General features: G+C 44.0%; 1 protein-coding gene across 1 annotated transcript in view; it reads left to right on the plus strand.

The window, feature by feature from the left end:
• LOC308145452 (shisa family member 6) overlaps positions 1 to 8,928 on the plus strand; it is a gene marked incomplete at both ends in the record, with an annotated part of 85,029 nt that extends 76,101 nt beyond the window's left edge. Inside the window, 4 exons of the mRNA XM_080516904.1 lie at positions 606 to 626; positions 5,222 to 5,374; positions 7,702 to 7,805; positions 8,032 to 8,928. Of these exons, the coding sequence (XP_080373030.1) occupies positions 606 to 626; positions 5,222 to 5,374; positions 7,702 to 7,805; positions 8,032 to 8,928 (1,175 nt within the window). The remainder of the gene's footprint in view (positions 1 to 605; positions 627 to 5,221; positions 5,375 to 7,701; positions 7,806 to 8,031) is intronic.
• Between the last annotated feature and the right edge of the window lie 4,937 nt (positions 8,929 to 13,865).

Below are 13,865 nucleotides of genomic sequence, written 5' to 3' on the forward strand. Positions count from 1 at the left end.
AATGTCCGTTTGCTTCAAATACAAATACTGTAAATAAGTGACATTTCAGGGTGCTTCGCTCAAATTCTGCAACCAGAATGGTTCCGTCTCCGGACATAATTGACCAAATAGTCTAAACACCCGCACACACAAACACACTGATAAGCAAACCACATCCAGGAAGCGAATGCCTTGGAGAGCTGAAGGAGAAAAAAAAACAAAAAAAACAAACATGAAAAATCCATTTCGCCAACACATCAAACACAGTCACTGTGATCACAAGCTGCCTAAAAACCTTAAAATTTCACCCTCTGCAATGCATTTTCTAGATGAAACTTGTCCTCAAGACAAACCCCATTTTCCAGTGGCGAGAGAACCACCAGGACACAGCTCTGTATCACAGGCAGAAAATGCTAAATTGTACGTCGCATGTCAAAAGAATCCAGATGTAGAGGCTGAAATCATTTGAGTCACTTTTGCAGGAGGTTGTTGTTTTCTTGTGGTTGCCATAATGAATGTGGAGGTTTGTGTGTGTGTGTGTGTGCAGCAGCTTCTGTTTCTCTCACCACCGACGTGCTTCTGAAATCTTTTTTTATTTTTCCCCCCCCCCGCTTGGGTTTGGGTAGCTCACCGATCATTGAGACGCGGTAAGTCAAACATATGCGCACTCAGTTTAGTGTGAGCACTCATTCATTTGCATTCCACACACACCGCAACACCAACCTCTACCTTTGTGTCATCCTTCCTTTCCTCTTTAAGCCGGTGTATCTTCAGACCTGATTGAAGTAGCCTCCTCACAAAGTGGGATTCATAAACTTTGCTGGATGTACAAATGTATTACTGACTGACACGATTTGTGTTGCGAACTCTTCTCTTTTTGTCAACAAATCCTACAAGAAAACAACAATCAAACAGGATACAGAATACTTGTCATTTCTTATGATCTGTCTTATTGATTGACTACATATAGAGGCCTGCATCACAGAATGAATGAAGTTGACAGTTCAGAATTCCCAACATCAAAAGCTAAATGTCGAATTAAAGTCGAATTAAGGCACGAATCCACAGAATAATATAAAAGTCTTAAAAATGTGTGCTATACTTTTAATTCTCAGCAAACACAAGAAATCACTATTGAACATTTGGTCAGTTTCCATTGTCTTTTAATATCAATGTGCCACCAACCAATCTGACAAATAGAGAAGCATATTGGATGAAACAGTCCAACAATGAAATATACAAACATAATGACACTTCTACCACGTAAAAAATGACATATGTTAGCTACGATTAAACGTTTTAACACCACCTAATACACTTCAAGTCGCAGGAAGAACCATGTTCACTTACAAGACACTTCAGTGAAAAGTCCAGAGCAGGTTAGCAATGTGGCCCATTACCAGATGTTACAGTTGCAGAAGTAAACTTTGTTAATTGAAACCATTTCCAGATGGTTTGAGCAGTTTAATTTGGATTTGTTGGCATCAAGAAATAATTACAAAATGACAAAATGTCTTTGAAATATCCATTTTGTGTCTATTTGAGCCAGGTCTGTGTTGGTTACTGTCCATCATTAGGAAGGAGGGAAATGTGTTTCAGATAGTTGACAGCATGCCACACTCTGAGTTGACAATGCCCCCAATCCCCCCCCCCCCCCCCCCCCCCCACCAACTCGATGCAGTGTGGAATACTTACAAAGTCGTCCCCATGCTTCAAACCCCATTCCCTACAGCTCCGAGGACCCCTGGCCTCGCCACAAGCCTTCGGTCCTTCTCCATATCTCCCTCTCTTCACCTTCCATTTTCTTCTTCCTGATTGTATTACAGACACTTTCCCCCCCCTTCTCTTTTAGGCTGTACTATCTCCATCTCTTCTACTCTGCCCTTTCCTTCTTTCCATCCTGCAGCAGCAACTAAAACCCTATTTTTATCTGTCCGTCGGAGGCTGGTCTGGAACCGCACCCCAAGCCCGCTGCTCTGCACTGCGTGACAGGCTCACAGCTCCCGGGGGGTGGGGGGGGGGGGGGGGGGGGAACGGAGCGAGAAGCAAGGAGAGAAAATGAGAGAGAGAGAGAGAGAGAGAGAGAGAGAGAGAGAGAGAGAGAGAGGGAGAGAGAGAAAGAGAGAAAAAGAGGAATACTGAATGGACCAGAAAGAATTAAGGAGCGGAGGAAAGTGGGTGGCAGCATGGTAGGACAGATAAGATTGACGGAGTGTGGAGGAGCGGCGGTGAATGGGACAGATCGTGTGTGCGTGCGTGTGTGAGAACGCGAGATAAAGAGAGTACAGTCGGGATAAAAGAAGGGCTTGGGTCCAGTCACCTCCCTCCCATCCCCACCTCCCCTGCAGCGAGTCTCCCTGGCATTGTATCTCCACGTAATCAACTGCAAGCGACCAGTCCCGGCACGGTTGCCTCCTGCCCCCCAACCCCAACCCCGTCCCCCGTCTCCCCGCTGTCACCGGCAGGGTTACTCTCCAAGCACACAGCTGTTGTTTACTGTTTTGTTGTTGTCCCCCCCCCCCGCAAGTCCTTTTCTTCTTCTTTTTTTGGAACTGCTGTTTCCTCTCGTCAAAATCAGAGTCACCCGTCAACTCAGTCCCACACCAAACGCTCCCCCATCGCTGCCGCCGACAAGTTGGAGTTTTAGACGTGCGACAATCTCTCAAAGGCAGATAACAGTGCTCAGAGGCAGAGACTAGTTCCTTCAATAAGTTATGTTAAACTTAAAAGGCAGAAAGAGAGGTGAGATAAGGACAATGAACACTTTGAAGCCTACGCTGCAAAAACTCAAATCACACCAAAAATATCTGTCTAGTTCCAGAGCATGTGGGTCGAGTTTCCAGTCAAAGTTCCCCCAAGGATGCAAACAGATACTGCACAAACATATCTATATTTGGGAACTTATTTGATGAAAATATCTGGACATTTGACAAACATACTGGGTTTCTCCATGAGTCCTGTCAAAGACATTTAAGTTCAGGGGCCACAAACAACCGAATTCAATCTTGACTGGGCCAAACCAATAAAATGTATACAGATCTTCAGACAAATCCAAATTTTCCCTTTGTCTTAGTGCATTCATACAATTTTGAAAGGTCTACAATTTTCTGAAAATACTAAATACTTTAGTTACTTGCCGATACCAAGTTGCTGGTTACAAACTAGTTTGCATCTCCTCTGGATCGTTTTCCGAGTGCGAGTACTCCGTGTATTGTCGGACCTGATACTAGTGTCGGTATCGGAGCATCCCGAGAAAATACTAACAAGTTCAACATTCTTAAAGACAACTAAATGTGCAAAATACTTGTTGAAAACGAAGTACTTCCATACTGACATTTTACAGCTAAATAAATTCAGAACCACAGTGCTTTGATCCTAATGTTGCATCACTGACCTTTCGGCTCCATGATGTGTTAATCTGTTGCTGCTTACTAATACATTGTGATCCTCTGTGAATAAATCAGAAACGGTGGAGATTTTCACTGAAATAGATCACAGTTGGTTGTTGTGTCCTCTAATCTAAATTAAAATGCTTGGCAAATAGTCACACAAACCTACATTTGGGAGTTGGATCAATCAATCATTGTGAAGTGAATGAAGTTACTTGGTAACTGGACAAGTGTACTTGGTACAGTGTTTGGAAGTGTGGATTGTGTGATGCTCAAACAAGACGAAAACCAACAACCAGGGCTGCTGATGTCAGATGAAGTCAAGAGGACGGGAGCAATGACACTGTTCTGCTTATACAAAATACATCAACACAAGTGTTTCGTTGGTATTTCTAATATTGTAGCTGATCACTTGTTTATTCCTTTTTGTTTTACCAAAATGCATAAAAACATTTTTACACAAAGCAAGAATTCTTATGGGAACAGACTTTCTTACTTAGGTTTTTGGGTTTGAAACAATTAAACAATTGGATTTTGAGAGCCTCGGTCCACATTTCCTCAATATAGAGAAAGATCGTGCTACTGTGTAAAGTTTGTGCTATTATTATCATAAATAGTTTGGAATGAGTGCAGGTTATGCAATGGATTGGAGTGACAGTGAGAATTAGAAACTGGCCTGTTGCCCATTTACACTATGAATTTTGAAAGGCTACAGAATTGAATGGACAGGTTTTTTTTTGCCATGCTGGACACATGCTGTAACGAAAAGTGACAGCTCTAAAATCTGCTTTGGCTCATTAATATTAATACATGTATGGCTGACTTGCCAAATGCCCTAAATGAGACTTGTTTGAATTTGTTTGAAACGGAATATGTCACATTCATTCAGGGAAATTTACATCCCTGTTGTGGATGAGTACATTAACTTTAAACCGCACTCCTGAAAAACCCTTTGGCAATGTACATTTCCGCTGGTGTTGTTTGGATTCTTCAAATAAAGGAAATAAAGGTTTGGTTTATAGCCACACTTATAAGAATCAGCTGCTTTTGTCACCATAGGAACAATAATTAACAGACGTATTACAGTGACATGGCCTTAGTGTGGGCACAAATAGACACCAAAACTAGGGATGCACCGATGCCACTTTTTTAAAGTTGCATCCATGCGAATTTCCTCCAAACAAAGTCAAGCTACGCAGTCATGATGTTTTCACAATCTTCACCAAAGTAATCCTCTTTTTATCTCATCATTTGTATCAGATTAAACTGTGGTGCAGTGCAGGCCTTCCCTGGGGGAGCCAGCGAGCTTCTCCTGCATCATGCGGGAGAAATAAGCCGATGCATCTTGGTTGAACCTTTGTGGACACACTGAGTGCCTCTGCACCTTCATTCTAGATAAATCAACACAAATCCAAAAGTAAAAAGTCCTTTTTTTTTCATAATTAAAGTGCACATCCATATTAAAGCTTGTGTTTGTATACTTTTGGACAAAAGGTTTTGCTTCTTCAACCCACAGATTCCCATGAGATACAAAAGGATGTCCTTCCTTTCTTCAAAGCTTACCGCCCTCGCAACAATAGAAAAATATCTCCCTGCCCACCTGAATTTACTTTGACAATTAGAACTGTGCTTTTTCATGATGATCTCAGAAGCACTTCTGCCTGCGGGAAATACACGTGCACCTGAAACTCCAGCATGTCTGCCAGCTTACTTTTGTTTTCCCTTTCCACGACAGCAGGTCGTCTTCTGCGATGGCTGCCTGGGGTCTCATTTTTTCACGGGGTGGTTTTCTCTTCCCCCTCTTCCCTTCTTTCCTGTCTGTACATGTACGTGTGTGTATATGTGTTCTCCAGAAAACAATCGGATAAGCGGCATCCTGACCTCGCAGACGGAGCCCTACGACCTGTCGTTCTCTCGCTCCTTCCAGAGCCTGTCGCACCTGCCGCCCTCCTATGAGGCGGCCGTCAAGGCCGACCTCAGCCGCTTCTCGTCCCTGAAGAAACTCAGTAGGTCCAAAGTTCCCTGCACTAATGCAAAGAGTAGGCTCCCCTCTGCTCCTGGTGCCCTGCATGATAGGAAAGAAAAAAAAAATCCCACATCAAGTGCGCTTCACTGAGTTCGGACGAGGAATCTTAGCGAGATGCTCCAGAGTGTTTCAGCTGTGAAAGTGATTTTCCCGCTGTGCTGAGGACATCACACGGTCACAGAAAGTACTTTCTAAATGTTTTTTTTTTTTCCTTTTGCCGGACCTCCCGGTTGAGTAAACATTTGAGTGGATCTGGAAAATTCCAGTTGGCAGTCACATTTAAGACAGCATTTTTCTGAACTCTGATCTTTCCTTAGAAAAAAAAAATCTGCTCCGTCAACATCAAAAAAAAAAAAAAAAAAAAGAGGCTGATAGTCATTGATATCCCATGATCCTCTCGTTTCAACCTAAAGGCCATGCCAGCTATTTCTCTCAAAGCGTGTCAGTACATTAAGTGGTCTCTTCGTGCCTGGCAATAGCCTCGCATTGATGTAGCGGGCTCTACGCTTGGATTTCTGCCGCATAATGAGGCCTCGCCTCACGATATTCTCCAAAGTGAAATGCAAATATTCCTTAAGGCTGATGTAATTTCATCATGACCGCCTCACTTCACCGCTGGCTCGCAGTCAAGCTGAAGGATGACGCCCTGGCGTTTGTGCTGGATCCCCCTACTCATCGCTGCTGGGCGCTGTTTCAAGCTGAAACGCCGAGATGGGTTTTCAGCATCTGTTTGCTGGTTCTCAGTCATGTTGGGAGGAGGAGGCAGGTTGCGGTGGCATTAATGGCTTCTTTTTTTTTTTTTTCATATGGGAAAAACACTTATGAGAATCATCATAATAGATTTTGATGATCGGCAAAACCAAGCAAATGAAATCAATTGTCAGAGATGGCATCCCACCAAGGAGACGGCGACAGAAAGGAAAAACATCCTCCGGCAATGTCCTTCAGTCTTTTCAAAACTTTCTTTCTGCTTCCAAAGCAAATTATTTTTTGCAGCAAATAGCCAAAAGGCTCTGCCATTTCCTTCTTTTTTTTTCTGTTGCTCAACTGGTGTCTGTGCACTGATAGATCATGTTGAATTGTGCCGGAGGGAAGATAGGGCCGCGGTTTCATTGTTGAGATAATAAAAGAGAAGAATGCTGCTGCTTATTAATGCAAATTGGTATCAAACTGAAGACGGAAAACAGAAGGCATTTAGCCCATTGCAAGCACAGGACAGCACACCGCCAGTTATTCACTCACTCTATAGTGATATGGTTGATGAGTTTTAGAACCCCGGTCCGCATCTTGAAGACTATTATGCCGAAGAAAAGGAACATCTTGTTTTTATTGTCCCTTGTAATGAATCGATTTGTGGTGAGAGACCTTGTCTCTGAATCGGGGGGCGGCAGGTGTTTTGGCTGAGTCTAACATGGACAGGTGGTGCACACGTTTATTGAAAAAGAACAGGCTCTAAAGGCATCCACGAATTCTTGACGATGCGAATAAGTCTGGTAACACTTTCTCATTTCTCCCTTCACACACTTTTCACTGTTCCCATATTTGACCGGTTTGTGCTGCCGTCTGAGAGATTTCCTGTAAAGTGTGTGTCACTTTGTGTGCGGTCTTCACATCAGTCTTTATGCATGTGTTTGTGGGTTTGTGTGGCATGGATTTGATGCTACATCTCTTTCTACACTCTGCTGTCTCTGGAAATGTATTTTTGTCTTTTTGATCTGTCTCTGAAAGCATGATCGTTTTTTTTTGTTTGTTTTTTTAAATCTGTTTTGGTTGTGCCCATGAATATGGATGAACCATCAAGGATATTAAAACACTCTTGGTACTTGTTGTTGACATGATTGTGCAATAATCCGTTTAGCTTTGCAGCATGCATTCACCAGGTGCCTGCCCCCCCCCCCCCACCACCAACCCCCCCCACACTTGTTCGTGACAGTATGACGATGTTTGTTTATGGACCTTCACATGACCTTTGAAAAGTTTGCCCCCACAGCCAGAGCTGCCTGTAGAATCCCTGATGAAGCCTGGATATGTTGGTTGTTCTGTGCCTCGCATGTAATCCGGTCTGACTGTGATCCTCTGCCTCTTATTTTCTATTCCCCTCCATGAGCTTGGAAAAGGTGAAACACCGATGGGTCCGCCGGCGCCCTTCTCTGCATTTTGTGTGATGTTCTCAGATTCCACTTGATCCGGTTTCTACCCCCGTATTCGTCGCACCTACCCGTTTCCTTTCTTTTGCTTCATGAATCATCTCTTCACCTCTTGCCTCTATCTCCTTTTGTTGTTTTTGTTTTTTTGTCTCCTCTGCAGCAGATAAAGACGTTGAAGACTACTACACTCGTAAGCGCCACTTGCCAGACCTAGCAGCGAGAGGCACCCTTCCCTTGCATGTTCTTAAAGTCAGTCAAGAACAGGTGGGTATGGAGCGTTCAGGTTTCAAAACAAGGTTGTGTTCATTTCATGCATTTCACAATTTCATGCAACTAAGAGGCAAGGCAGAAGTGCTACGTTTGAGAGTGCAGATCTGTGTGTTAGAAGCTGTAGAGGCTGCTTCGCCTTCTCCCGCAGTGGTGGGTGGCAGAGCCTTTTACCCTTCAGCTTGTGAATAAACTCTGCTCATTCATCTTTTTCGCCCAACAGCACCGGGAACAGCAGCTCCAGAGTCAGCCCCCGCAGTCCTCCATCTCTCAGGCCCCTCCCCAGTCGCAGTCTTCGCAGCAGTCTCAACAAAGGCAGAGGCCCCGTCGAGTCCAGAGAGCGATGTCCCAAGATCGGGTTCTTTCCCCTGAGAAGGCCCCACAGCAGGATTACAGCACGTCTTCTAACGGCATGTCCCCTTACGGAGGCAGGATCCTCTCCGATGAGCAGCTCCTGTCCGCCGAACGCCTTCGATCCCAGGAGCGACTGCTCCCACAGGACCGCCACACGTCCCAGGACCGCCTGTACACCAAGGACCGCATGTACTCCAAGGACCGCCTGCTGTCACAGGAGCACCTCTACTCTAAAGACCGCCACTACTCCCAAGACCGCCTCTATTCACAAGAACGCCTCTATTCGCAAGACCGCCTCCTGTCCCAGGACCCTCTGCTCTCACCGGACAAGCTGATGCGGTCGCTGAAGCGCGGCATGGTCAGCAGCATCTCTGGAGGGTTCCGCGGCAGCGACATGTCCATGTCACGTGCCATCTCACACACAGACGTGTTCATACCAACCACGCCTCTCATGGATCGCTACAAGATGACCAAAATGCACTCCCATCCCAGTGCCTCCAACAATGGTGGTGGTGGAGGAGGAGGAGGAGGTGGTGGTGGCGGTGGAGGAGGAGGAGGCGGCAGCAGCAGCAGTGGGGCACCAGGAGTGGGACGATCCGAGCACTCCAACACTTTAGCCATGAACCAGACAACCAATAAGAGGCAGGCGTTTGCCTCCAGACGGACTCACACTGTGGAACAGCTCCACTACATCCCACAGCACCACCAGCAGCAACAACAGCCACAGCACTACCGCACAGGCAGCAAGACTGAAGTGACTGTGTAACAGCAGCCATGGTTGTTGGGGGGGGGGGGGGGGGATACCTGCCTGGGCTGCACAGGTGTGTGGGTTTGACTGAGGTACACGGGTACACTGGCATTCATTTGGAGTAGGATGGTGGCAATTTCACTTTTCTTTGACTGAAGTTCCTGCAAAGTCAGAGGTTCTAGGACCAAGAACACTTACTAGCTTACTGTGAGAGACCGGAAAAACGAGTTACACTGTACACTGAATACACAGGCCCACCTATATCAGAAGCCAGAGAGGGTTGTGGAGAACTGGGGGGCGGGGGGTAGTATTATCCAGCTAACTTGCCTATTATTATTTCTAACGTCTCGATTATCCAACTCATTCACAGGCTACGGCCTCATTCTGTGTATGTTTTAGTGGGGAAAACACTGATAGTGTCTGTTCAAGCCTTTATCAGACGCCCCTCTTTGTCCAGCAAATCTATTCTGTGACCTTTTCTGGCAAAATCTTAAAGGGCTTTGCATGGTTAAACACAAGAACTGAGTCCTCTGTGACCTTTGTTGTGCAACACAACACCACCACCACAGGTGACGAACTAGAATGAGCCTGTAACAACTTTATAAATATATAAATAAATGAAGAAATAAAACAAGCAACCATTTGTACGCCCTGTCCTACTCATAGCTCTAGAGAATCTCAACCCGAGAGATCGAAATGGATGTTATCAGCACTTCTATTCGGTGCCTCTGACAGATGATCCATTTCTAAAAAAGAAGTGGTTTTGTGGGTTACAAAGCACAATCAATGAAAAAAAACTGTTCTGTTTTTCAATTTTATGTTTGAGTTTGAATAGTGATGGCTAGCTTGTTTTGTTCTTAAAGCAATGGCAGGTTTTTTTGCTTCCAGTAGATGATTGTAAATAAGCTATTCTAGAAGCAGTATTATGGACAAGTCTGTACTGGATGGACTTTGTATTAGACTGTCTGTTTTCAATAGATTCTTTGAAAAAAAATCCAACTATAATTCATCACTGTTTCGTGAGTTCAGAATAGAAAACCCACTTAACCAAGTATTTGACAGGATCAATTAATACTATACTTTGTGTGTCTTTGCAAAAACTGTTTGTAGGACGAGAAGTGAATGAATGTGTTGTTGATACCAGATATACCACTGTTCATATTTGGATGTAGACTGTGTTTCCATTGACATCAGAAGACTTGAAAATCATGGAAAATGACATATAAAGCTTGTCAAAAGTAGGGTCAAATAAACCATCCATATTTTTCTAAACATGCAAAATTCTTCCCTGAGATATGTCTGTGTCGTGTGTTTGCTTGGAAAATACGAGACGATCACGTCGCCCACTGCAAGTCGCAGGACTCATCCGGTGAGGCGCGCGCAAATAACCCCGGTGGTTGAGTTCAATTTCAGCCTGTGGAGCCTGAGAGCCTGTTTTTCCATGGATAAAGTCAATTTTTGACTTGGGCTTTGTAAATAAGGCTGAAGGTAATGAAGGAGGTATATTACAATACCTGCTGTGTTTGCAGCAAACACAAAAGAAAGTCTGCGGCAGGTAAGCAGCCACCGAGGCCCCCTGGGGGGGTAAAAAGCAGAACCGGCTCAAAATAATCGGAAAGAGTTCAAGTAAAACTGCTGGCAGAAGTCGAAACAACACGTCACACACTTTCTAGTTTGCAGGTTCTAGGAGCTCTAAGCAATGTATTGTAAATGTGTTCGTATGAAGATATCCACATCCGCAGTGTACCTATCACATGTTCACCTGATATATGCTGCAGTGTGAAGCTGCAATAAGTCCGTGTAATGAGAATGCCACAGCAGATAATCGTTATGAGCCACAGGCCAAATCTGAATTAATGAAAATCTGCAAGTATGTATAGATATATAATTAAGTCTCAAATCGTAGAAGAACTTGCTGGAGGCATTTCATGACAAGGCAATTCACTTGACAGTTGCAGTTAAAATATCTATATTGCCGTTGCTACGGTGGCCCAGAAGACTCAAAACGACACAATATGACAACAACCTGCTACTCAATCACTTCCAGTGTGGATTTTCTATTTGTCTGTTTATAAAGTAGCTTCTGTGTTGTACTGTAGCTTTAGAGAAGCATTGTGCTTCTATATTGCAGCGTGTTTAAAGTATTTGTTGTGTTTTTTTTTATTAGCAATGCAACTTTTGTATTTGTGGTAACGTTTGTGTCTGTGGTTGTGTTGTAATCTTTGTATTTGTGTTGCAACTTTTCTATTGGTACTTTTCGTTTTGTATTTTTGTGGTAACTTTTGTGTTTGTGTTGTGGTTTTCGCATTTGTGTTGCAGTTCTTGTATTGCATTATTATTTGCGCCACGTTACCTTATTTTCCCGTAGTGGCTTTTGCACTCGTCCTGTGGCTTTTGTATTCTCACTGCGCTCTATGCATTTGTGATGTGGATATTGTTCAAAAACAGCCAGCAGAGAAAATGTTTGTGTAATTGCGAGTCCAATCTTCCATCGGTGAAGGTGTGATTGTACCGAGGTGGAGGAGGTTGGTCGCACACCGGAACACCTTTAACTGACACTTTCAGTTATGAGGAGTTGCACCCGGACAGCGTGCCTCCAATGTGACATTTGAATTAATGCCGGCACATTTTAATGCTGGTCAGTGCAATTTCCGACCTCCTTTAAATTCATGGAAAATCTGCGACAATTCTCACAGCAAACAACGGCGCATGCGATTGCACTCCTCCACAAACACAAAGGAGGAGGGGGAGGAGGGGCAGGAAGAGAGAGGAGAAAGCTGAATAAGTTACGAGTTTCCAATTTACACTGATCCTCCAGCCCATCAGCATTTAAATGAAAATATGAGACGGTAATCAAAAGGAAACGGCGAGCGAGCGGCCGAGGCGTGAGAGGTAAGATAACTGTGATAACCCGGCCAAGTAGGAGGAGGAAACATGGCCGTCTATGAAATAATCAGCAGCCCTCAAACTGTCTCCACACATCTCACAAAGCACACATTTCTCCCACCATGTATTTTATTACCTGTCTGCTGTATTGCTAATGCTGACATGATCCCAGGCCAGAGGGCTTATATTTGCTGCTTAAATATTTAGCTTGCGCTCTGCGTACGCCCCCACACTCACGTTCGCTCCCGGAGCCGCGCCGTCCCGGCGGTGTTGTCAGGCGGTCCCGTCGAAGAGGCTGTCACGTCTGTCTGGATCTGACACGGAAAAAGACGTTTTCAGGCTGAAAAAGACAGGGGGCAAAAAAAAAGAAAAAGAAAAGCAGTTTTATTCCATCTTCCACGCTCAATCACATCTGACTGAGTAGAAGAGAATGTAATGAAAGGCTACGCTCACACTGCGGGGCTTCATGCTCAGTTCCTATTTTTTTTGCTGATATCCGATATTTCACATCAGACTTTACTGTGAAGAGTCTTTGTCCCTGAAATGAACTGCGTGTGCAGGAGAACACGTGACATTACGAGCTGTGATGTGACCTGAAAAGCTAGCAAGCTAACAAGTGCTCTCACTGTCCTAATGTGGTATTTTAGCATGGATAGTCACAGTTTTAACGTAAGTCACCACCGTGGATCATCAATACCTACGTCTGCTGGTCAATACGAACCAAACCATGAAAGGGCCGTTGAATTTTAGACCCCAGTTTAAACGATAACGTTAAGTGAAAATGCAAAACTTTTATTGCACTTTGGGTGTTCAATCACATGACAATGGTGCTCAGAGCCACTGGACTGCATCTTTTGAAAATACACGGCAAAGATTCATGTGAAAACGTATTGTTTTGGAACATTCGATTCAGAAAACGTTCATGTTTACAAAGCAACATTTTGAAAACGATGTACATTTACATGGAGAGGGCAGAAATGCAGATCTCATTAGAATGCCAGGCCACAACAGTTGGCACTGTTGGCTGTGCGGGTAATGAAAAGACACACATACACACAGGTGTGCAGAGATCAAAACGCTATAAACATTAACAATAGCGAGTACCCAGATATTCGTATGGACAGACAACCAAGTTGGATTAGTTATTACAGTGGCTGTCAACTATAAAACTACCAAGTCGCAGGAGAATTCGTAGTCATGACACTCTGGAGGCAAACTTTGTTCCCATTGTCCATGTGATCATGCATGTGCAGGAGAAGAATTTCCTGAAGTGCAATAGCAACATTTTGCAAAAGTTGCATTTTCCAGTGGCTCCGATCACTGTAGTCATGTCAACATAATCCGATTTTCACCTAAAAACGCAGAGTTTAGAGTTGATGACTGACATTGAATTCCTTCTCAATGGTTCAGAGTTGGGAGCTCTGCTTTACACAGAACTAGAATCTTTTTACATTTATTCAACGCGTCTCATTCTGCTCTGCTAGTGAATTGGCCTGAAACATCGTTGACTTGCTAGTTTGGAAGAAATGAGAAGAGTTAAAGACGTTCGTCACTTTCCGTATGATGGGTTTAAAATCCAGAAATCCACCATTCTGTATTACATTTCTACTTGAAATGAGTGAAAGCAACAGTGAATGAGTTCAGAGTTAATGAGGCGATACAGGAGAATTGGCACCCATATTTTTGGGGGATATCGTTTTTGTTTAGTCTGGTGATGTAGCTTTAACCACAAGACATGGAGGATGAATCTGATCACATCTTACATTATAAATGATTTAGTATAGCATTGGATATGGGGGCAAGAATCTGTTTGGCACAGCTTTTTCAACATGTCTTCTGTTACGATCTACCTACAATATCAGCTTGAAGATATATGAAGAGGTGACGATTGCAAAAAATAGTGACTTTCTTGATGAAGCCTAGGCTAACTGAAACTAAATTTATCATAACTTGTTAATTCCATTCAGGTAATTTCCTTTTGCACATTTAACCAGGATGCAGTGGGCGGCCACATTACAGCTGATGGGGGTCAAGGGTCCTGCTATGTGATGATGACTTCAGAGTTAATG

The sequence above is a fragment of the Blennius ocellaris genome, assembly GCF_963422515.1.
Source record: "Blennius ocellaris genome assembly, chromosome: 21".
In the NCBI taxonomy this organism is placed as follows: Eukaryota; Metazoa; Chordata; class Actinopteri; order Blenniiformes; family Blenniidae; genus Blennius; species Blennius ocellaris.